The sequence below is a fragment of the Pteropus vampyrus genome, unplaced genomic scaffold, assembly GCF_000151845.1.
Source record: "Pteropus vampyrus isolate Shadow unplaced genomic scaffold, Pvam_2.0 Scaffold5, whole genome shotgun sequence".
NCBI lineage: Eukaryota > Metazoa > Chordata > Mammalia > Chiroptera > Pteropodidae > Pteropus > Pteropus vampyrus.
This window is the reverse complement of record NW_011888786.1, coordinates 945,821-970,891: the sequence shown is the minus strand read 5'-3', so window position 1 is coordinate 970,891 and position 25,071 is coordinate 945,821. Positions and strand designations below refer to the sequence as shown.

At 42.6% G+C, this 25,071-nt stretch overlaps 1 protein-coding gene across 2 annotated transcripts in view; it reads right to left on the bottom strand.

Moving 5' to 3' along the window:
- C1QTNF7 (C1q and TNF related 7) overlaps window positions 1–25,071 on the bottom strand; it is a 91,871-nt gene that overhangs the window by 50,179 nt on the left and 16,621 nt on the right. Inside the window, exon 1 of one of the 2 annotated variants that reach the window (XM_023533838.1) lies at window positions 13,035–13,128. The exons of the other annotated variant lie outside the window; for it this stretch is intronic. Coding sequence (XP_023389606.1) covers window positions 13,035–13,128 — 94 coding nt within the window. Of the gene's footprint in view, window positions 1–13,034; window positions 13,129–25,071 lie in introns of those variants that run through there. 2 annotated transcript variants of the gene reach the window in all.

Here is a 25,071-nt window from a genome sequence, read left to right as displayed (position 1 = left end):
TGTTATTTCAATTCAGTCTTAGCAGATAGGAATTTGGAATATACAAAGGATCATCTGCATTGACTATGTTTAAAAAACAGAACAAATCTCTTTACAGGTGCATAACTCCTTGGTTCCCTTTAGCAGGGCAAACTCAAGCCCCACCTTAATAATAAAGCTATCATCATATTATATTTGAATATAATGTTTACTATGTAAAAGGCACATTTGCATATATCTCATTTGATTTCTTAATAACATTTGTTGCAGCTATGAAACACAGTAAGCGTTGTTATTCACCCCTCTATAGAGGTAAGGGACCTGAGCTTTGAAGTTAGGACAGGACACCGGATGGAAGTCTCGGCTCTGCTCTGACTCGCGCTGACTTCTGGAACTGGAGCTGTGATGTTCCGGTAGAGGACTCTGACTTTTGTCGTCTACCCAATAGCGGTTCCTGCTTTCGGAAGAACCTCTCGATTTTTCCTTGGGGAAGATCTTTCCTCTCCTCACCCCTGCCCCGCCTCTCCCAGTTATTATATTGTTCCAGTCACAGTGATTCATTCAGGGGAGGGCTAGTGACTTAAATGAGTCCAGTGAAACTTAACCCTGGGACTTTTCTGCCGGGATTGGGCTCCTGGATGTAGGCCTGGAGCTGTTGATGACCCCTCTATGCCAATGCAAGGAGATACCTGACCAACAGTGAAGCCACCTCAGAGAAAAGCAGAACCAAGAGATGTGGAAAGGCAGGATTCAGACTGTGTACCTGGAGTACCTGGATCCAGCAGAACCTGAAGCCAGAAGGTCTACTCCACACTTTAGTTCTATGCATTAATAAATTCTGCCCACCATGCCACCCCATTTTTGCTTTGAGTTGGGTGTTCTGCCACTGTTTTTTTTTTTTTTTTTCCATTTTCATTAGAATTCTGGGCACTAATTAGGTGCCCACAAATATTTGTCAGTCCATTAATCGTGAATTTAATGAAACATGGGATAGTTATTGGGAATTTTGAATTATTACTTAAAAACCCTTGCACACTGGATAAATATTTCCTTTCTTAAAACATCCAGGGAAATTTGGAATAACTTTTCTTTGGGGTTCTTTCCAACTTAGTTTATTTCCCACTGAGACCAACTATAATTCACATGGTTTTGCATCAGAGAGAGTCATGTTTTATTTTTAGCTCTGTTTGCTAAAATTCTCTACTAGGAATTTTTATCACTTAAGCGTAAACATCCAATCTTTCTGAAATGCAAGGTGGACCACCTTATTCCTCTCTCTGTAATGCCTCATGAACTCTTCCTTGCTTACAGAAGGAAGTCCCAGCCATAGATCTATAGGTCTTAGGGAGTAACTTGAAGTCATGCTCAGTTTTACGTATCAAATTGGCTAGGATTCAGTCCCCAGTTTTTCACCAAACATTCTTCTAGGTTTTGCTAAGATATTACATAGATGTGATTGAAATGTATACCTGGATGACTTCAAGTCAGGGAGGTTTTTCTAGATAATCTATGTGGATATGGTTTAATCTGTTCACAGGTCACGGCAGAGCTGAGGCTTCCCTAATAAAGAAGGCATCCCACCACGGTGCCTCAGAGTTCTAGTCTGCCCTTCCCAGGGATGTCCCCTGCAGACCCCATACCCGCTAGGCGGTCTTCACCATTGCACATCCAGGTCCTAGCAATACATCTCTCAATACGTACAATCTCCCACCTTCTGTTTCTCTGGGTCAGCACCGACACGCACAACTGGCCACTCTCTAACTCCCTGAAACCACGGGCAGAATGAAGGTAGAAACAGCAGGCAGAATGAAGTGGGCCGAGGCGGGAACGGAACTGACATGATACTCTTCGCAGTTCCTCAAGGCCCCGTCACAGCGCAAAGACTAAGAACCGCGGTCTGGTGGATAAAGGCCGAAATCGTCAACGTGATGCACAGGTGTCCATAACCCGCCCCGGTGACCGCCCCAGCCTCGTTTCCTGCCTCCTCAACCTTCTCACATTTTATAATCCAAGGTTGTCAATGCACCTGGGTCTCTCAAGATACGTTCATGAAAATCTTTATGGGGAGCAAGGAAGGCACCCTAGAACTTGCTGGGTGCTCCCGATTAGGCTTCTCACTCCCCTGCCTCCCAGCCTCCAAGGGCTCATCACGGTCTTACAGACCCCGCCTCGCCTTCCTCCCACTTACAGCCTCGCCACTGCCCTCTGCCTTGAGATTGAGGGCAGTGTCATCACCCTCAATCCCAGGTCATGTCCTCCAAGCTCCCAGGTCCTTGTTCATCCCATGGACTCTCTTCTCTATGGCCCCTTTCCTGACCCACGTCCCACCCCTTCCCAACTCTGGTGTCTCATAGAACTCAAGGTCAGTTATCAGCAAAGTCCTCTGTATCCTCTGTTCTGAATGTTCTTTCACCTTCTTATTCAGACTGAAGCCTGGCTGTCCCCCGAGGACCTCTCGGTCCTTGCAGGCCACTCAAGTGGTGGTCCTGCTCAGTCTCTGGGGATATCACTCTGGTTGCCAGGAAAGGCAGGTCCAGGGAAAACCAGAACAAAAAGAACAGCTTTTTTTTTCTTTGGCTTCCAGGTCTGCTTTTGAACCCAACAGTCTGGAATTTGAGCTTTCTGGCTGGTGAAATAAAGTGCCACAAATAGAAATGTTGTTAGTCAAATCGGTTACATTTTATGACTGTGCTGCGATGGAGTCTGTCTGTCCTCATGCTGAGCGGCGTAATGTAAAATAGAAGCTGTAAAGTGGATTGTTGTCTAACTTTTCATGTACGCTCCTTTTATTCTGGCTTGTGACTTCTTTATCATGCGAGCCCGCTATTGTTGTTGACACAATAAGAGACCTAGCAAGGCTACTGAGAGCAAGCAGCGATGACGTGAGCCACCTAGCCTTGCCTCCCCATCGTTCGCTTTCCAAGCAGCAGCCAGAGGGGTCTTTCAGAATTAAAATCAGAACCCGTCAGTCATTCTGTCACTCAAAACCCTGTGTGAACTTCCCGCCTCCCTGAGATAAAGCTCAGAGCCCTTGCAAGGCCCGAGATGCCCTTGATACCCACTTGCTTCCGATGTCACACCTCTGCCTCATGCGTTCATTCCAGCCACCTGGCATCCATCAACCTTGTCCAGAACACTCTTCCCCCAGGTGCCGCTGTGGCTCATTCCTCTCTACCTTCAAATGCTTGCTCAAAGGTCGGCTTTCCACGGCCCTGTCCTTCTCTGACCCTCTTGTCTAAAGCAGCCTCTGCCCCACCTCCTTCCTCATGGTCCTTTGTCACCTCCCGATACCACATCCGTGTGCTGTTTTTGTTTGTCCGTCTACCTCTAATATAAGGGCCTGAAATATAAGGACCTGGCAGGGGAGAGTTTGTCTGTTCTGATCACAGCTCTGTCCCAAGCGCCTAGAACAGTGCCAGGCAATTTGTGGGTATTTCATCCTGCCTCGTGATGACTATACTGGTCTTGTGGGTGACCGGAAATCCTAAGAGACAAGTCGAAGAGACCAGTACGTACAAGAGATGAGAGAGAGAGACGGGAGTGTGGGGGGAGAGAGAGAATGAGCAAGAACCAGCGTTCAAGAAATCTCACACTCCAAAGCACTGGCTGAACTTGGCCCTGGTCCATCCATATTTGTCCTCCGCCCCATTGTGTCAGAATGAGGGGTGCTGGGGTACGGGGAAGAAGAGGCCTAAGCTTCCTCCAGAGGCTACTACCTGCTGTGGTCTGTCTGCCAGCTGCCCGCAAATCTGAGTCTTAAACCTCCCCAAACCGACCCTTCTGATTTCAAATAATCAAAGGAAGACAGCTTAAATCTGAAACATTTGGAAGCTAAGATTCTGATTTAGCTCAGGAAAGCTGACGGTTATTAAAATTTTCAAAGGCCAAACGTGCAAATGGTCCATGTTTTAGATTATCTCTCTAACATTTGTCATGTCTGGAACCATTTTTACAACACTGAAATCAAAAACTCTAAGAGTTCACTGTTCTTCCTACACACACCTCTTTGTTGGCAAGGCTCTGGAACATTCTCCAGGCTCGCGGGTCACGGAAAGAGAATATGTGTGGTCAGAGGGCTTCTCTGACAGTCTGCACCTGGACCAAGTCATTTTCAAAACTGGGATGAGTTTAGAGAGGTCATTATAGTTCAAATAAAAATTTCAAGAAGGTTTATGTGTTTCACTTAAAATGCAAAATATATGGGTGGTGTCATGGTGGCTAATTTTCTATGAGCTCTTTTGGAGATAAGCATTTGATATAAATTTCAATCTGTCAAGGGGGAAAGAAGTGACTATAATTTTTTCTAATGGTTACTCTGTGACAAGAACTGGGCTGGGTGCTTGCACACACATTTAATCAGCTCCCTGTTCTTAAGCAATGCCCCAGTTCCAATCTCCAGAGAAAAACAGAAAGCATCAGCATGATCCACTCAATTTCCCTCCTGTCCTTAATTTATTCACATTTCCACCCATCCTCACTTGCTCCCTTTCTGTCTCAGTGGACATAGGTGTATCAGAACCCACGCTCCTTCAAGGCCAAGCCCTTTCCCGGGGATGGCTGTTTGGACCCACCTCTTGACCCTCCTGGATTACCTGACCGATTGCTGGCTCATTGCCCTCAACTTATACACATGTTTATGTCTCTCCCATCCTGAAATAACCTTGACTTGGCACCCTCGACCCACCTCTAACAGCCATGCATCTCTGCACTCCCAAGAAAAGTGGACATGATAGCTTAAGGCATCTTGCAGAACCAGTAAAGGGTGAAGAAGGCAAATCAGCTCTTTCCAAGGGTGCTTCACCAGCCACTATCTGACAGCATTCAGGTGAGCCTGACCATTCTGTGCTGGGGAGTAGGAGGTCATAACTATTTCCAAGCTGTGTGAACTTGAAGGGACAAAGTTTTAGATAGATGGACTAAATTGCATTGGTTTCTACAGTGTCCCATCCAAGGCCAACTAGAAGATAGAGGTTGACCTTAAAGGCGAGAGGTGTGGGGGATGCGTATGCACAAGTATCCAAATGGGAAGGGGAATATATAAGGATGGTGGAAGGTATAAACCGTTTCTATTCTCAGGCCAGTGGCTAGTTTTAAGACTTTATAAAGAGAATTGTTAATGTCAGATGCTATCAGGAATTTTTCCAGGAAAAATTTTCAGGAAGATGTTTCCAATAAAGACTTGAGTCTCTGGGAATAGCACAACTACATTGGGGCCAGGAGACTCAGGATGGGGAGGTGGCCCAGAACTTAGAAACGCTCTGACTGCTTGAAGGTGGTTGACTTCAGGGAAGACAGGGATGACGTCCTTTATATGTTAGCATTCTCAAGATGGTCATCATTAAGGTCCATGATTTGCATAGAGGATGGTGATTCAGATCATGATTTACATGGTGACTGTTGCATAGAAATTTGCGAACACGTGCAGGTACTTCATAGAAACACTTGGGAGAGCTCAGTGAGAGGAGAGAGCATGACATTGGACCGTTGACTTTTGGGGATCCTTTTCAGCATGACCAGACTGGTGAGGCCAGGGGGCTGAAATGCAATCTCTGGAAAGGCAGGAATTTTTGTGTTTGGATCACTCTTCGCCCAATAAATAAATATATATTCAATGACCGTGAGATCAATGTGGCTGCATTCAGGCTAGAAAAAGGTGGTCAGCCTGCAGAAAACTGAATATTTAGTCTGAACAGCTAGAATTGGAGAGACTCCAGGAAGAGTCGGCTAAATTCAGACTAAGGGTATGGAAGAAAGAGTGAAGGAAGAACATTAGCTTCCTGTCAAGAAAGTTTGACTGTGCAAATAAAGTGCGAATTCAGATGGAAATCTGAGAAGGTTATGGGATTCATTATGTGCTATGATGTGGTACAAACTATCCTCTAATCAATGGGAAAAACCAAAGTAGGCTTGAGTATATCATGCATTATTTTGAATGGCTTATCTAGTACATTATCTCAGTGATCTTCATATCAATAAGGTGAGAAGGGGGGGGAGGGAGCGGGGGGGCACAGATATGCTCATTTCTTTTTCCAGGTAAGGATAGAGACAAGGTTTAAGAGCCTGCTAAAGGTCACGGAATTCACATGTGAACAAAAACTCGGGACTTTGCATTATATTGTATCGTTTTTTTTCATCTTACCATTGTGCAGAAATGAGATTTTGGCTGATGGATAAATTTGGACTCTGAAAATCTGTGGACTCTTTTTGGTTTGTTTTGTTTCTTCTTTTAAATTCTGCAATGGTGACTATGAGGTGGTAAGCTTTCAACATCCATCTTTGACTGGAAAGGTCAGAGTGATGTGGAGAGATAATTAAAATGGAAAGAAACCCAATTTAAAATTTGGCTTCGCAGGTTAAGATGAGGATAACACATTGACACAGCTGAAGTCTCTGTGTAGGCTTTATTTCACAGCTTAACAACACAGAACGAATTGCACAAATTCTAGGAATTATGTCCCTTGGTAACAAACACTGAAGTCACTTGATAAAATGTCACCAAATGGCTCTGTTGAGTCTGTTTTGTAACAAGTCACAAGCAGATGGCACTTTGAAGCATACAATGCAGTTTGGAAAACAAAATCGCTTAGACATTTTTGTCTGGTTTGCTAAGATAATGTGCCGAATCCCAAAATGAAAGCTTCTTGGCGTGCACCAATAGAGGAAGGCTACACACCATTCAGAGGATTTGTTCTAATTTCTCTCTTTCTTTTTTTTTGAAATCAAAGAGTTGATTCTTCAGCTGTCGGCTCTGGCTGAGTTGGGTTTCATGAAGGTTTATGTACTTACTAAGTAAAAGATGCAAAGCAAGAGACAAAAGAACTAGAATTTCTTGAATACCTATTATGCGTCAGACCCTTTACACGATATTTAATTCTAAAGAAAGTCTGTGGGTACTTATCTACCTTTATTTTAAATATAAAGAAATGGAGTTCTAGAGACATCCCATACCTAATGAGGTATAGAGCTGGAATTCAGACCTTGGTCTGACATCCAGATGCATTTCTTTCCATTATTCTGTGGTACTGCAGGTAGAATGCTGTCTCTACCTACCCCTTATTACTTGCTTTAAAAATATTTTTATACCCACAATTAAGTATCAAAATAGATGTAGCTAGAAATGTTTATGTAAAATAGTCTTAAGTATGTACCAAATTCCAAATTTATTGCTTTTAGATAGAAATTTATGGCCTATTTGGACAAGTACTGTAGATTGACTCACTCGAAATCCATCTTAATCCACGTCTCCCCTGCCTTTCGCTGTGCGAAAGACTGGAAAGCAGAGTATACGAACTTCCAGGTTCCTTTGCAGCTAGGGGTGGCCACGTGACACAGGTTGGCCAATAAGGTGCACACAGAAAGTCCAAGAAAAAGGCTTCCCGTCCCAAGTAAAAAGGCAAAGTTTGACAAGGAGTAGCCTTTTGCCTTCCTGCCTGGAATAGTAATTGAACACCTGGAGGTACAGCAGCTGTTTGGCATCAGAAGGATGAAAGCGACATGCTAATGAAGCAGGAAGATAGAATAAGCCTTGTTTCTTGGTGGCATCTTTGAACAGTTACACCATTTTTGGGTCACCTACCGCTGGGCTTCTTATTATGTGAGATAAAGAAACCCCTCACCTGTGGAAGGAACTAGGCTTTCTGGTACAGACAAATGCAATTCTAACTGATACACACGATAGCCAGAATTTTAAAAGACATTTCTATTTCCTAACAGCATTCCATTTTTATGTTGTTTTGGTCCCAGTTTGTAGTTCTGAAACATTGGAAGCACAGCCATCAAATTAGATAATAGATTCGTTGGAACGGTGTTCATCTGTTTGGGCACAAACTGGAACGGACTTGGGTCCCCACCCTGGCTGTGGAAAAAATGGCCAGCAAGCTTGTGATCTGAGTGACTGTGGTTCCTCCAGAAAGTCTGGACATCATTTCAGCATGAAGTTGGGGAGGGAGAGCAGGATGGCTGGACTCGACACGTCACCGCCATTTTGCCTTGCCTGGAGGTAGACTTGGCCTTTGGTTGGAAAAACTACAGGAACTTGAGGAATCATTTTGTCTATCTTTTCACCTTGGGGAAAGAGCAAACTGAAGTCATATGGGATAACTAGACACATGCAGTAACTTCTCTGGTGTGAATAGACCTCCAAAGAAGACAATTTCTCAGCCACTTCCGTCAGGAGGCCATTTTAATTTAAAAATCTTACAGTAGATTCTTCTTTTTTAACTTAAGCAGACTGTGAATTGAATGTGAAAAAGGGAGAAAGGCCCATTATCTTTCTAAGGCAGAGTGGTAGAGTGGAACATTAGTGGGTTGTGGAGTATGGCAGTCCTGGGTCCACGTGGCAGTCCTGCCACTTCCTAGCTAGAGAGCTTCATTGTTACTTAACTGCACCAAGCCTCAGCTGCCCATTTGTGAAATAAACAGAGTAATGGCCACACTGCACTGGGGTTGTAGTGAAGAGCCAATGTCTGTAAAATGCTGGGAATATGATTTGCCATAAAAGTAAGTGCCCAAGAGCAGTTCACTCCCCACTGGGCATCAGCTCACCACCGTTCTCTCTAGAGCCCCAAGGAGCAGCATCAGATCGCCCCCTGACTCTCTCTCCTATGGGTTAATTACCTCCAGTATTTTAATCTCATCCTCTTTGCTCTGATTTTTCGGTCCTTGGATCTCAGCTTTGGACCTTGTTTGCCAAACAATTTTTAACAACATGTTTGTGATTTGGACAGATCTCGTTTTTATAAATTAAGCAAAAAAAAAAAAAAAAAGGAAAAAAAAAAAAAAAAAAAAAAAAAGGAAAAAAAAATCAGTATCTGAAAATCGAAAACATTGACCTGTATGTTTTATGTTGCAGTGCACGCAGAATTCTCGATTTAGGTTGTGCATCTGTAATTGAGGTTTACATTATGGCGATGAAGGCAAAATGGAGGAATAAGACAATTATCTGGATTGTTACAGCCAAGAATATTCTGACCACAAATATTTGGCTGATTGAGAGGCAAAGATTCCCGTGGTACAAGTTATCTGCATTATGACCTTCACATTGGATATATGCTGTCTCAGACCCAAGAGAGATCTGCTGCACCATTTTAAGAAAGGAAACATTTCAGACCATGGATTGTTTTTTAAAGCCATACACATGACTCCTGGCTAATAAAATGTTGGATCGACTGACTTCTGGCAGCTTTGCCTCTTGGCTCCACTAACATATGTACAATTTCAGACTCAAAGCCACACATGAAGTCATTTGAAGCTGCACAGCTCATCCCTAAACATCTGTCGTGCAATGGTTCTCGTCTTCTCCAATGTAATCCCTAGAAATTGTGATGTTTTGAGCTTTTTTTTAAAAAAAGAATTATTAATTAATCGTCATTGGCTTAGGACATACGAATTTATCTTTGATGAGGGAGAACATTTTGAAAAAATCCGGAAAATAGAATATAAGAATGATATAACTTTGATATAGTTTGGTTCAGAGATTTTTTCCCCCTTCTTTTCATACAATTACTCATGGCATATGATGCTAAGCCAAGGAAAGAAAAAATGACAGTTTTGGGGGTAGAAGAAGCCCCATAGATTTATTCCAGCTCTGTAGTTTTGAGGTGATGAAACTAAAGCCTAAAGACTTTCAATGGCTTGTCTAGGGACACATGGTTAGTGACTTAACCATGGCTTTTGTGGTTTTCTTATGACTCAAGTTTGTGCTAAAACTACTTCCTCAGTGAGGTGGTCCCTCACCCTCTTAGCTACAGAAGTATCCCGTCCCCACACCTGCCAGTCACTCTATCTCATTACCATATTTTATTGGTTCAAGGCACTTATCAGTCTCCAAAGTTACATTCTGGTTTATGATTCTGTTGTCTGCCCCTCTAAAGGCCTAAAGGCATGGACTTTGGCTCTTGTTCACTGCTATCTCTAGAATGATGCTTGGCACATCGTAGGTGATCAATAAATATTTGTGGATTGAATGCTGAGTTGTCTGTGTCTGTCACATACGCTTGAGAAGTAAGCAACGCACTTGAAGTCTTGCAGTTAGTAAGTGGTGAAGCCAGAATTCAAAGCAAGGAATATTTCAGTTCAAATCCTGACATTTGACACCAAAAGAAATTATTCCCAACGTTCGATGGATCCTATTCCACCACATCCTCCGTGACCTCTTTCCAAGGCATCTAGAGTTCCCAGTACGTGTTCTGGCATTCTCCCGTTGGCCTGCCTCTATCTGTGTTGCAGGTCTTCAGATAAATCGATCTGATTATATTTTATTCAGCACAGTAAACACTCTGCATTGCTGGTTTCTCTCTGTAAAGTTTATTGAGTAAATTTCTCATGTTATAGATATCACTCATGTTATTCTAACATAGTGAGGAATTCTACGGAATTGTACTTATTATAATAAAAGACTTCAAAGGGAAGGAAATCTACCATCTGCTGATCTTTGAAGCTTGATGCAAACAGGTCGATGAAGACAGAAAGTTCAGATGGTCACGGGGCTTAGAAAGTGACATGTACCGAAGGATGAGGAAACCACTGAGATTTAAACAAGACAGTAAATGACTCTGAAATTGTGTCGATGCTGCCCACAGGGTAATCCAAACATTTGGGAGAAAATGCCCAATCTCTTGTTCTTAACACAGTTTTCACCTTCTTCGGGTGACAGTCATTTGGGATACTGCAGTCCAATTTTTCCAGATTGCAGAGCAGGCTAAGGAGAGCAACTGTCAAACTTCGATGCACATCCAAATCCTCCGCTTTGGTACCTACTTTAATCAATGAAGCACAGTGCCCGGCCCAGAGAGAGGGCCTAACTGACAGTGAGCATCACTAGCCTTTGCTGGCTCCCTCTGCCCTGTGGCAGGCAGTCTGAACCTGACCCTTTCAAGAGCATGGGCTCGTGAAGAGAACGCCAAACGTGGGTCTTGAGAACCTGTGCTCAGCTCCCAGCATTGCTAATTTCTAGGTGTGTGACTTTGCTGAGGTACATCACATCTTCGGTTTCCTTGTGCGAAATCTTCATGGCCACTGGTCAATGACATTTACCCAGAAGGCCATTGTGAGAATGAGGTCAAGAGATGCGTGTAAACAACCCAACAGCACAAGGGGAGGAGGCGATAGTTAAAAATGTGGGCTTTTTCTGTGATGATAAAGCCAGATCTTTTACTTCCAAATGTCACCCTGCTAGCAATCACCTGCATGGCCCTGAGAAAGTTACCTGGTTATCTCTAGCCTCAGTTTCTCATATATGAGAGAGACAAAAACAACCTTTTACCTACATTAACTTTCAAGCTTCACACGAATCCTGCTGTTATTGACTTCCTATAGTAGTAAGGAAACTGAGGGACAGAAGAGCTAAGTAACCAATCCTGACCCACACGGAGGCCCATCTGGGACACGTCCCCAGGTACTCTGGTTGCAGGCCACCTCTGCTTAACAGTGAGCTGCCTGCTCTGAAGACCCTATGAGACACGGCAAGTAGAGGACCAAGCACGTGGCCAATGCTCAGTAATGTTTCCTAATATCTGACGTCGCAAACACACGTTTGTCCATTTTATGATCCATGGCACCACGTGCCCAGCGCCAGGGCCCAGACTCCTCTGGTTATGGCCCACGTACAAGAAGGCCCGCCTGAGCCACACGAACCACAAATTACTTAGACTGGGAGGGGAGCATCGTCTCGCGTTTGCGTTTTATTTATTGCATTCGGCACGTTAGGCACGTGCTACATATTTGCTAAGTAATAGCGAAAGGTTAGAGATCGCCTGAGACTAAAAGCAGAGACGAGTTGCTTAGTGGAGGCCTACAGCCTGGGATGAATTCCTAGAAACAAACCCTCTGTCTCACCAGGAGCCTTCCGACCCTTAGAAGCGCCTTGCACGTGGGCCGACTGTCACAAACGTATCAGGAACAAGACCCGCCTTGTCCTCATGGGACATTGGAGTGAGAACCAGAATTATTCAAAGAGTAGAAAGGAAGTCAAATATCCACTGGAACGAAGGGCACATGTTCTCGTCACTTTGGGAGCTTTCTAGGGAGTCAGAAGAACACAACTGAGGCCAAGGAAGCGAGACTTTCTTATTCAAATCAAGAACCAGGACACATCGGGAAAGACACAGATGATGGGCAGAATGTGGGACCTTGGGACCAAGTTCCCTGAAGACATAGGGTTCTTGATGAGGGATCCTGGGAAAAAGGATACACGAGTTCCTGGGGAAGATTTCGTGTCTCACAGAACAAAGCTTGATGGAGACGAAATCATTTCCTTTAAATTAGCTATATTTCTACATGTACTTTCCAGTCCTTAACCACAGTCTGATTTAAAATACTTGTGAAAGAAACGTTCCCTAGTACAGTGCATTATTTATGAAATTACGTAATCCATTCATATAATTACTATTAATATAAACCCATAGTTTTACAGCCCAGGTGTTGACATTCCTACATTGCCATGAATTCATTATCACCCCCACAGCCGTGCTGAGTGGTGAGCACATTTGTTTAATAAAATAAACAGTAACTAAATCAGCACCCTTAACCAAAAATAAATTGAGCACAAGATTCGTACTATTACACGGAAATCTCCATAGGATAGTACGAGTTTTAAAGTTCCCTTCTCCTCTATTAAAATTCTGCAGTGTATCAAAAGGAAGAAAACACCTTACACTTGAATTATGGAGGCACAGACTTGATGACAATTCTGTTTTTCTGGGTGAGGCTACGGAGCCACTTCTATTTGCTCCCGCTAGTGTCCCTGTCAGCCCCACACTCTCTTGAATGTAGATTTATAGCCATTAAGGAGCATAATTGCCAAGTCAAGGGCTGTTTTCAAAACGAACCCTTCCCAGGCAAAGCCGATTCTGACGGCTTTCACTTTCTCTCTTCTGCTCGGCAGACGCCTCCCCAGAGGAGATGTTTCATTGAGTCAGCCCCAGTCAGTAAACACCCCCAAACCTCAGAGAAGAACAGAAAAAGAGCAACACTAACCTGAGCCAAAAGACTCATCTCTGGGAGAAAGAAAGCCTGAAGAAATTCACTTCAATCAGGGCAGCAGGCTGTTTACTTACGTTGCTCGCTAGACCTTCCAACAGCTGGAGTCCTTGAACAGCTGTGGAGCCTTCGCTCGAAATCCCGTTCCCTTTGGCAGCGAGGCATGCTCATGACTCTTTGGGGCTTCAGATTGATAAGTAATTTCCTGATTTGTTTCAAAGGAGTTCTCCCAGGCTTCGAGCAGTGGCAGGGAGAAAGGGAGCAGACAAGCCCCCACGACATGAAATGCGGCTGTGGCCCACACAGACCTATTGGTTTGATAGCGTCCCAAAAAAGTATTTGTGACCTCACGAACAAAAATAAATGTCCTCTTCTATCTGTTGGCTTACTCCCAGAATCCTATTTGGGAAAGAGCGCATAGGGTCTGGACAATATTCGTTGTAATGATGTAAAATTCGAGTTGAATGCCTTCTCATTTTTCTTGCAGGGGGAAGTCGGGGGACCTTTGGTCTTCAAGGCATGTTGTGATTGCTTTCGTACCGGCCACTTTCAAGAGTATTCTTAGAGCCCCTGCAGCTCAGCCTCTTCAGCTTACCGTGAAAGGACAAAACGCCTAGGATTACACGCCTCGACCAGACCACACGAGGTCTGAGTGGAGGGATGCTGAGCAAAGCGCCTCCTGGCTGTCAATCCAGAGTTCTGTCCCCTACAGGGAGGTGGAGATAGTCGCAGAGGCTTGACATCTGACTCTCAACCTGTAGGACACATGTCTAGACAAAGTCCTTAATGTTTCAGTTCTCACAGCAGCAAAATGGGGATCGTAATAATAGTTACTCTTGCTTAGTCAACTAGTACAGTGATCGCTGTGAAGGAGCTTCCTCCAGGACCAAAGCAATCCTGTCATGTGAAGGCATTTTTTTTCCCAATACGTTCCATTTTACATGCTTCTCTTTTCCTTTTGATTCTCATATTGCATTTCATGTTATTTCCTGTGCTGCAAGAAACCATCAAGTGACTTTTGGGGAAAAAGGAGACTATCAATCAGGGAATGGGATAGGACATGGAAAAAAACTTTGACCTTGGAAAACCAGGTCTAGATCAGATGAAAAGGCGTGTTTTGACATTTGCCGTGGAGAAGACACTGGCTCTGGAATCGAAAAACAAGGCTTAACACTGCCTCTAACACTTACCAGCTGCAGGAGCCCTGCGTAAACATCCCAAACCACAGTTTCCTCATGGGGACGAAATCCCAGCCTGCTGCGCTTCCTTGTTTTGCTGGGGTGACATTCCAGCGAGGTCTTTATTGAGACAGCGCTTCTCAACACTGGCAGGCTTCGAAATTGCAAAGTGGCATTTTCCAGCATGCGGCACGGCATTTCATACAGAAAACGCTGTCGATGGGATGTGCCATCCGTGACATCAGCTCATGTCCCTGAGTGTCGAGGCTCGGGATTCTGGGCCTTTTTCTTCTCCTTTTAAGGAGCATAGTTCACTTTTCTTCACTTGTCATCTCATCTCTTGGCACTTGTCCCCCGTGTTGGCCACTACTGGTTTTCTTTCCCAGTGTCTTTCCGTTTAAGTGTCCTTCCGTTAATTCCCCATGCAACGGTGGGGATGAAGACAGAAAGAAAACGTTTGCTCAGCCACATAGAAAAGCATCCGCAGAGTGTTGACCCGGACGGGGCTGTCTTTATGTCGGAAGCGGCCGCAACCAAACGCGCAAGGAATCGCGATCAGCCTCATTTTTGAAAATACTCAAGCCCCAAATCCAGCTCCTATTTAATTATTCCATTCACTTCCTTTGCCCTTTTATAAATTCATTTCTTAAATATCACTGCAGTTAGGATTTGCGCTCTAGCATCTAGAAGAGCAATTTTCTCATGAGCCTTGTCTTAGTCGGCTTGAGCCGCCATGACAAAATATCACAGGCTGGTGGCTTAAACAGTGGAATTCATTTTTCTCTCAGTTCCAGGCACTGGTAGTGTGAGATTAGGGTAAGGTTCCGGTGAGAGCCCTTTCCCGGTTTGTAGATGGCCACCTCTTGCTGTGTCGTCAAGTGACAGAGACAAGGAGAAATCTCTCTTCCTCTTCTTATAAGGCCACAGTGTTTTTGGATTAGGGCCCCCACCCTTATGACTTCATTCACCTGATTACCTCCTAAAGATCTTATCTCCAGATATAGTCACATCGGGGGTTAGGGTTTCAATATATGATTTTTTTTTTTTTTTTGCGGGGGTCGGGGGACACAGATTAGTCTATTATGAACCTGGAGAAAGTGAGAAAAGGGACTTCACATTTACTGAGCACTTCCTGGGTGTATGGTCCTACTTGTTTCTTTTCTCACTGAATCATAGCAACTCTGACAGGTTGGTAGCGACTATTCCAAGGTCATAAAGCTAATAAATGGCAGTGTCCTCATGTAAACCGTGATGACCGGAACCATGCTCTTTCCATGACACAGTCTGCTTCCGCCCCTCCTTCTCTCCTAGATCCTGAGCCACGAACCTCTGATTTTCCGTCCTGCTCACTCTTCCTGGAAGTTAGCAGGAAGGAAAGCTCTGTGAGAGCAAGAGGAGAGGGAGCTCTGTGGTTTCTCTCAGGCCCCAGGGAGTTGAGTCTGACAGGTGTGGAACTTATGCCCAGAATGTTTTCTTCCCATTGTCCTCCCAGCCTCCTTTTTGTTGATAAATTCTGTTCACCAGTTAGAACTCAACTCAAGTGTTCTTTCCACAGGAAATCTTTCTTCAACCTGCCCCTCACCCGCCCCAGTTCTTTCTTATTCTTCCTTCTACCTTTCCGTGCTTCCTCTTTGTAAATTTTTTCCTTTATAAAATTTCACAAATGGCTTTTCATAGCCACAGCAGTTCTCAGAGTAGTTATATATTTCTAAGCTAATTTGTACAGTATTTGTCTTCCTCACTGCTTTGTAAGCCCCCTGAGGGTTTTTTTTGCTCACTGAAGTAGCACTGCTCATTGATTTTTTCTAGGTTTAATCCTCACAACCATATGGGTAGAAAATTGAAGTCACTTGTCCAAAATCTCAAGGCTACCAAAAGGTAGAACCAAGATAAGAAGTAGCTACAACCAGGTAGCAAAACTCTAAGCCTTTCCTCAATGCCACCACAGTATCCTGCTTTTTTTTGTGGATGACAATATATTTCTTACTATAAAGGTTTAAAAAAACATTAGGGTCTGAGAGTCAGCCTGGGCCCTCTGGACACTGCTATGCATGAGCCCTAGTGAACTGCATTGGCTGCATCGACTTAGTCTATCTGTTAAAAAAAAGTAAATTTGTAGAAAAATGTTAGTTAAATAAATAGAACCAGTGATGTGTGTAATGACCAAAAAAATTAAAAAAAAAAAGCGAAAGTGATGTGAATGCTGATATTTGGAAAACCCAAATGTAGTGGAAGTCCCAGGTACATAACCTTGACTTGTAGACTGAAACGTTGTCAAGAGGGTGCATTTGGGTTTGCCTCCAAAGTGGGGTTAATTCTCTAGCACTCTAGCACTTTAATAACGGCAACAAAATTCGTATCACTCTCAAAGGTATAATTCATAAGACTCTGCTTTCTCCAAGAAGAGCACTCTCTTGAAGACTAGAAATTGCTTTTGTTTTTTTTTTGAGTTTTTATTTTAAGATTTTTATCAAAAACGCTCAAATGCAGGCCTGGCTTCAAAGCATAGTTTATAACCAAAAAGGATTTCCTGGTTTACATTGCTTCATTAATGATGACGTTGATTTGAAAGAAGAAATGATTTCCAAATCTCAGAAATATTCAATGTTAGTTGATACAACCTCTATGTAAATGATCAAACCAAAATATCCCTTGAAAGATCTCAATCTCAAGCCGTTGCAATCTCCAGAGTCCTCATTTTACAATCACCATCTTTTTTGTACCCCCTCCATTTTTTTATTCTTTATTCTCAGCACCGTAACCACGTTATCTTAGTAACACCACGTACTTGAATATATACTTCTTATTTTAACCCATAGTGAACTTTCCACTTACTTGCTGGATTATCCAAGAAAACTATATTTACTGAAGCCAGCTTACTTTAGTCACACGACACACCACAGCTCCTTTGAAGATCGCAGACAAAATTTAAGTCACATGGTATTTGAAAGGAAAATATATTGCCAAAGGAAAAAAACATAGAAAAGAAAATATAATAGAGAGTAGGAAGGAAGAAAGAAAGGAAAGAAGGAAGGAAGGGAGGGAGGGAGGAAGGGAGGAAGGAAGGAAGGAGAAGAAAGAAAGGGTAGAGGGAGAAAAATGGAGGAAAACACAGTGAATTAAAAACAAAGAAAGCAGAGGGGGAAGTGAAGCAAAGGGGCAGATCCTATAACCTCAAATGAAACAGGCATGGTCCACGCATTTTTCCATGGGACTCTCTCTGGTTTTGAATGTATCATAGCAATCATTCTTCTGTTGATGCGGCAACTAATAAAATGACTTAATCAGACCTCAACAGCAGCTAAGATTTATGCTCATAAGTGCGATCTTTGGGAAGGGTGACCAGCTATTCTGGTTTGTATGGGACTGAGGGCATTCTCCAGATGTGGGACTTTCAGTTTTAAAACTGGGAGTTTTAGACAAACCAAGATGGTTTGCTTGGGACTTAGGAGTTTTCCAGAATATGGAACTTACAGTGCTAACACTAAGAAAGTAATGAGCAGATTGAGAAAAGGTGGTTATCTTACCTTTGGATGAAAGAGTAAATCTGACTTCTTTTGTCTTTTGAGTATTGTTTAAGAAATTAGCTGATTTTAGCACACGCCTTCCGTGCACCAGGATCTGTGTTTAGTGCTGGACACCTGTGGTGGACGTCTTTCTTTTCTGCCTGCCGAGCACCTCCATATTCTTTGGCTAACTCCTTCCCTATCTCATGTGGTTCTAATTGGTCTATCATGTATAGTGCCCTTCACTCTCGCCACCTGCCCTGAGGTGAGAAAGTCAGCCAGGCTGGGCTGAGCATAGTAGACCATCTGACACATCTGCGAACGGTGATGAGTTGAGGGGTGAGCATATAACCCAAGAAAGACAGCCTCTGGGAGAGAAAAGTCTATTTTGCTTCTAGTGAAGACTGTTGTTGGTCATCCTGTCTGTCATGTATGATGAAGTCAACAGACACAGAAGGAAATGGGCCAGGACAGAGAGAGAGAGAGAGAGAGAGAGAGAGATAATTACATGAGCCCCTAACATCACCATGCATCATGCATGACAGCAACACTGTTTCTTGACTGATGCATTCCCTTTTTTTAAGCTATCTTGACTTGGGTGTCTGTCATGTGCAACATAAGATTTGTGACCAGTAGACACGCATGGACTTAGACTCCTTTCTGGACTCATTCCTATGAAACAAATATAGATGGAACCATATAAAATCACCAATATTAGATTTCTTTTGATTTCAAATATGCCAATTTCACTTTGTTCAACTTAAGCATTACTTCCATTTCATAGATGAGGAGAAAATCTGGTGGTCATAAGTAGTATGCTTAACATTGCACATGTACGAGATAGCAGGCCTGGGAATCAAATCCAGGCCTGTTTGATTCGAAGGCGCACAAAAAAGAACTCTCCCGAGAGCTATCTTTCGCTGCCTGAGCAATGCCTTGAAAAGACACGAGACTGTGACTCGTGCCCTACGTATGAACTTATATGCGGTGCCAAACACCTGCTCGTTGCTTCCAAACTTCCTGTTTCACTGGATGTTTCATGAAAAGAAATCAGATGCATGAATATGTCAAGAAGATGGAAAACCTCCCTCGACTCTGCTGAGTATTTACATTTTGGTAGGGATAAAGCTCCAGGTGATCATGTCAGATTTCCAAATTTTCTCCAGCTTTGGTTTTCACTGACAATCAAGAGATGCAATTTTTTTGCCTCACAAAGAAGAGATTTTTTTACTCATTCTATATTCGGTACAGATTGTTTGTTTCCCATTACTCAAACCTAACACATTTATAATGCAGCCGTGCCAGTGAGATAAGCATTTGGGGCATGTTCTGTTATCACTGCTATCCCACAGATACAATAGAATGATGCTTGCCCAGAAGACATTTATTTTTCACGGTGATGTCTTATATAAGCTCTAAAAACCTTAAGGCATGATTTGGGGAAGTTTGCGTGTCATTTTTTTAGTGTCTAGTGAAGTTATTAAAATTGAAGGTTGTCAATTTTAATGAATGTTAGAGAAACAGCGTGTCTTGTTATAGCGTGGATGCTTTTCTATAGTAAAGTGCCTTTGTTTTTATCTGCTAAGCATGTGTTTTCCATGAATTTCCCTCCCCCACAACATGGTAGCAGGCCGTAGTTATTAGCTATTGTAGCTATAAGACTACTCCGTAATAATAAACAACTCCCAAATCTCGGTGGCTTTAATAACAAACATTTCGTTTTTTTTTTTTCTCACGTAGGGCAGGTTATGAAATTTGTCCAAGATCACGTAACTGGATTCATTCATTCAACAGATATCACTGAGCTCCTACTGAGTGCTAAACATTATGAAAAGCTGATAAAACACCAACCCAAAAACTGTTTATGTCTTAGCTGATGAAGTTATAAGTAAAATCAATATCATTATAGCTCTAAAGAGTCAATCAGAACAAGAGAACATGTCAAGCAGAAAAGACTCAACAGGGCCTAATAAAGTCAGCAACACTGTGCTGTTTGCCACAGGTTGGGGGTGTGGACATATTGACCAGAGCAGTAGCTGCAATTAGACCATAACAAGATTAATTAGACCAACTAAATATAAAGACATTCTAAATGCAAGCTGGTGTTGCATCTTTAATTTTATTTGAGAGAGAGGACAGAGACGGGAAACATTTGAAACCATTTTGAGGGGTCTGCTCTGTGCCTGGCATTGCCACAAGAGAGCCACCTACATAACGATCTTGTGAGAAAAGCACATTTCATACTTCACATCTCTCTGGATTTCATTTTCTTCATGTCTAATGCAAGGGGAGTGTTATTTCTTTGACAGTCTTAGTTTGTGCCGAACACATTTCAGGCCCTCATTGAATGGTCATTCTCCTGGCAAACTCTTCTCGTTGCTCCCCAATGTCCATTTCGCCCTTCTTCCTTACTCACAGAGGCCCCACTTGTTTGGGGAGGCGACGTGACCAGGTAAATACCCACCTTCCCATACACCCCATGGCCAGGGAAGGCCCTGCGACCCATCCATTCTGAACGATGACATATAAGTTGATGGAAGAGGGGAAAGACAGCTGGCGTCGCCAGCTTAGATTTGTTCTTCGTGTTTTGCCATTTACCCAGAATGCAGTCCTGATGTTAATGTAGAGTAGGTGTCTTGTGATCACGATAAGGACAGCCACACACCACAACAGAAGAGCAGGGAGACAGAAGGCACCTGGGTCTCAGGTGATGTTGATGAAGTCATCCCACCAACCCTTGACTGTATATCTCCAAGCTAATCTCTTTGGAGATGAAAAACACACACCCTGATTTGGCCAGGTCCCTAAAGCTGTGTTTGTGTTATGCGAAGCCAAACTGACATTCCCTAACTGACACAGCTCTACTTCATATTTCCATCCTCGTTACAATAAGGAAGACTCAGATTTGTACATAATACTTCATTGTTGCAAAAGAGTTGGCTTCTTTCTGAACAAACTTTCTAAAATAGTTCATTTTTCTTACTAGATGAGGCATTATTTGGCTATGGTATAACAAAATTCTGCTTGAAAGAAAATAGCAATTAAACATGTCTTTTTTTTAAACAAACAAACAAACAAACAAAAAACAATTCTCCAACATACAATCTGTATAGCCTACAGACACAGCTCCAAGCCGGCTGCATGACTGTGCTGGGCTCCATCTTAACAACCATGTGACACCAGAGAAAACAGAAAAATCAAAGCCCCAAATATAAACATCCAGTGGAAGTGATGCCAGCAAAGAATTAACGAGGCTTCATATTTTACGCTCTTTAACCCTATAGATTTAGCAGTGAAATTGGGTAGAAAAAAAAATATGTAATTTTAAGGCAGAGAATCCAGGTTCAAAGCCCCACTGAGTCACTTATCAGCTGTATAATCTTGGGTAAGTATTTTTATTTGTTTAGGCTTTTAATTTTCCACACCGCACAATTATGATGATAATAACAGCAGCAACAACAACGATACTAATAACTATTTACAGGTCGATATGAAGAGTAAGTAAGATGATGTCTGTAAAAGGGATCTGTATATATAAAAACATTACACAAGCTTTTATTGCTATACATCAAGTGTGAAATAGTGCCACGTTTGTGTAGCTGTCATCTGGCATGGATGCAGGGTCTAGAAATGTGAAACTGAGATGCTAAAGGATATATAGACTGAAATTCTCTGTTGAGGGTTAGCAACGAAGGCCTTTCATGATTATAATTTAGTGTTTCTTGCAAACTTAGGTACTTATCATTAATAGGGGTGGGGGACAGAAGGAAGTAAACTGTCATGTTTTGAGTACTTATTATAACACTTTGGTGTTTTACATATCTGCTCTCCTTTAATTAATTGGAGACATGGAGCTCCATCCACAAATCCTCTGAGGACAGAGCTTCCACATTTCTGTAAGTGGGGTAACCCTGGGCGGATGGCATGGCTCACGCACGTGGATCGGGAGTGCTGACTCCTGGAGGGGAAGTCTGGGGCTGGGCCAAGTTTCGGAGAGGGATCTGGGGTCTGAAGTTAGCTTATTAGTCACTCTCAGAAGGGTGAGAGTCTTCTTAATGCAAGGTTAAGAAGACTTAGCTCTGTTTATCTGGAGGGAGAAATGGGGAAAGAATTCCTAGCCATCGAGAGACCTCTTATGTCAGCTCTTCCTGCAGGTACTTCTCAGGTAATATGAGTGCAAACATCTTGCCCTGTGGCTGGCACTATGCTAAACACTTCAAATTATTAACTCATTCATCCCTGCATCAACCCTAAGCAGGTACTATGATTATCCCCATTTTATAGATGAGAAAACAGAAATAGAGAGGTTAAGTGACTTGTCCAAAGTCATCCAGTTGGATTGGAACCGAGGCAGCCTGGCCCCTGCATTCACGATGATGCTATGCTACCCTTTGAGGGGATAAATAAAGCAGAACATGTGGCAGGCAGCTGGTGCATGAATCCTGGGGACTCAGCTCCTTAAGAAACTTAAAAGAGTTCATGTGTTTTCTTCACGGAAAAAAGGCCAAAAAACTGCCCAGAGATCCTTCTGGTTTCTCAGTAAATTAAAATGTAACCATCTACTCGTAGATAGCGATGTCTCTCTTTATTCTAATGAGAGATTTAGGGATTTGGGAAGACATCTGGAATTGATTTATGCCATTTGGGTTTTAAAATTCAATATTAAATTTTTATAACGAAAGAGACAAAGAAGTCAAAATAGATCATATTAGTGAAATCTGACTACACAGGGCATATGTTTGCAAACTGGGCTTTAAAGTCTGGCTAAAATATTGTTCCAAACATCCTGGATTATTCCTCTCAAAAGGGAAAAACACATTTCTGAAATCATTTTGACCCTCTGCGTGTATGACCATGAGAAGAAATGTATTTCAGAGTTTTGTTCTCCCCCAGATAATGTCATGAGCGATTAACTTGCCTGGGCTGAGATGAAATATGGCACAGAGATATTACGGTGACAGTCCAGGTTTGTCATTCTGATCCTGGGGAGACGACATGGGTTTAAGGGACAGACAGCCCATACTGGGTTTGCCATTTTATTAGCTGTGTAGTTTTGGACCATCTCCCTGAACCAGTTTCTAAATTGAGAGGGCATCTCAAGCAGAAGGGGGAAAGTGGTGACATAAATCTGGCGAATTTTCCGTGAATCTCTATGGCCAAAGTGGAAAGTGCTTGCGAGGGGCTCATAGAGATGAAAACTAAGAGATAAGACCGTGAAACATTTTGTGCCCCAAGCCAGGGCGTGCGAACTCTTTCTTGAAAGCAACAGGCAACTACCAAAGAGTTGTTTTAATTTTAACACCTTTAAAGTATTAAACACAATTGTTTTTTCCTATCACTGATGTAATAATGGCTTATTGTAGAAAAAATAGATAAAAAAGCAGAGGAACGCTTGAAGCAGAACTATCTTTCCAGAGCTTTTGCTAACCTCTTGGGAATGTCGTTCTTTACTGTAGATGGATGTTTTAATAAAAATGAAATCAGATTGTTCCTACCCTTTTATCGTCTTTTCTATTACAATTGTATAAAGACCAACGTACGTCAATGTGGATTTGTGCACATCGTTCTTTGAATGGCTGCATAGCATTTAATGGCTCTGTGGATGTGCCGCAATTTCTTTAATATCATTCTAGAGTATTTCGATCGCTTCCATGTGTTGGAATAATAAAGAATCCTGTAATGAACATCCTCATAACTAAATTTTAGCACATGTCCATGATTATTTTCCTAGAATAAATTTTAAGACATAGAAAGATATGCTTATTTGAAAGAATTTCATGAACATTGCCAAATAATTACTCTCCGGTAAAGTTGTATAAATTAACTGAATTTAAAGCTACTCTTTTAATTCTGGAACCTAAGGAAAAGATGGCAGTTAATTTCTGACAGCCTAGAACAATGTTACAAGAAAGTGACAAAGATGGTGAAATTATGAGGGACAGGGATGTCAAGTGTGAGTCATTGTGATCTCGGAAGAGGGGACCGGAAGTGTCTTTAAACATTCAAGAGACCAGCATATGGAAGGAGAACTGACTGCTCTGTGTAGTTCCCAAAGACAGGACTAGAATCAATTAGTGCAAGTTCCAGAAAGAGAGTCTGCCTTAATCAGAAGAAGATTTCTATCAATTTAATGCCCAAATATGCAAGAGACTGATCTTGGAAAGACATCTCCTTGGGATCTGTGTCCTTTTGAGGAAAAAAACCCAACTCTACAATGGAACATTTTATTTTCTTTGACAAGCATGATGTCCTCTGGGCTAGTTAATACTTGTAATTTTTAGATATAAATAGAGCTGATATAAATTGACTGGAGCCCTGCCAGGCTGAGTTTAAGTGCAAACGTTATATCTGATATGTAAGTGTATGAATGACTTTTACATACAGTCAATACTCGTTATTTGCAGATTCTATATTTGAAAATTCACCCACTTTCTAAAATTTATTTTCAACCCCCAAATCAATCCTCATGGTGCTTTCCCAGGCATTTGTGGTTATACACAGAACCGCGAAAAATCTGAGTTGCTGACGACATGCACAATCCCAGCTGAGGTCAAACAAGGTGATGTTTGCCTTTCAGCTCGCACAATATAACCCCCAAGTAGCCTTTTCACAGTCTGTTTAGTGCCACGTGTTTTGCATTTTTTCATTTTTTGTTAGTGATTTTGCTCTTTAAAATGCCCCTCAAGCATAGAAGTGCTGTTTAACGTTCCTAAGATCAAGAAGGCTGTGATGTGCCTTATGGAGAAAATATGCGCGTTAGATAAGCTTCATTCAGGCATCAGTTGTAGTGATGTTGGCCCTGAGTTCAATGTTAATGAGTCAACAATATGCATTAAATAAAGTGGCTTTCGACAGAAATGCATGTAAATCGAGGTTATATATTGATCAATTGTTGAAAATGCTGTCACCAGAGGCTTATAGAACCCTAATCCTGTATTTTCCTAGGAAATATGGTTCCGTATTTGCTAAGTCAGTCTTTGGAATGACTTTACGTAGAACTGAACTACCATGGATAGCAAGGATTGACGGCATGGTTTTTAATCGACTGATGGATTACGCTTGCCAGTAGAAACCCATTCTCAAATGCCTGGTCACCTGTCTTGTCCTCAAAGCCCTGGCTATGCAGAGGATGGCTGACCGTCCATGTGGGGGCCCCTGAAGGCCTTTTCAGTGAGTTGGGCCATTGCTGTTACCTGCCAGATCCTCAGTGGGTGAGGCCAGATCCGGGCATGGCAGGGCTCCCCAGGCTGTGAGACGAGGCATATCTAACCACATTGCCCTGTCCTGTGACGAGTCCCTTAAATGCTGCATGTCCTCTGGCAGTCAGGACCTGCATCTTTCTTATATTTCACCCCCCTAACCCAGAGCACAGTTTCAAGTGGCATGAAAACTGTTTTGGATGGCGAGAAGCAGGCACAAGAGAAGCTTAG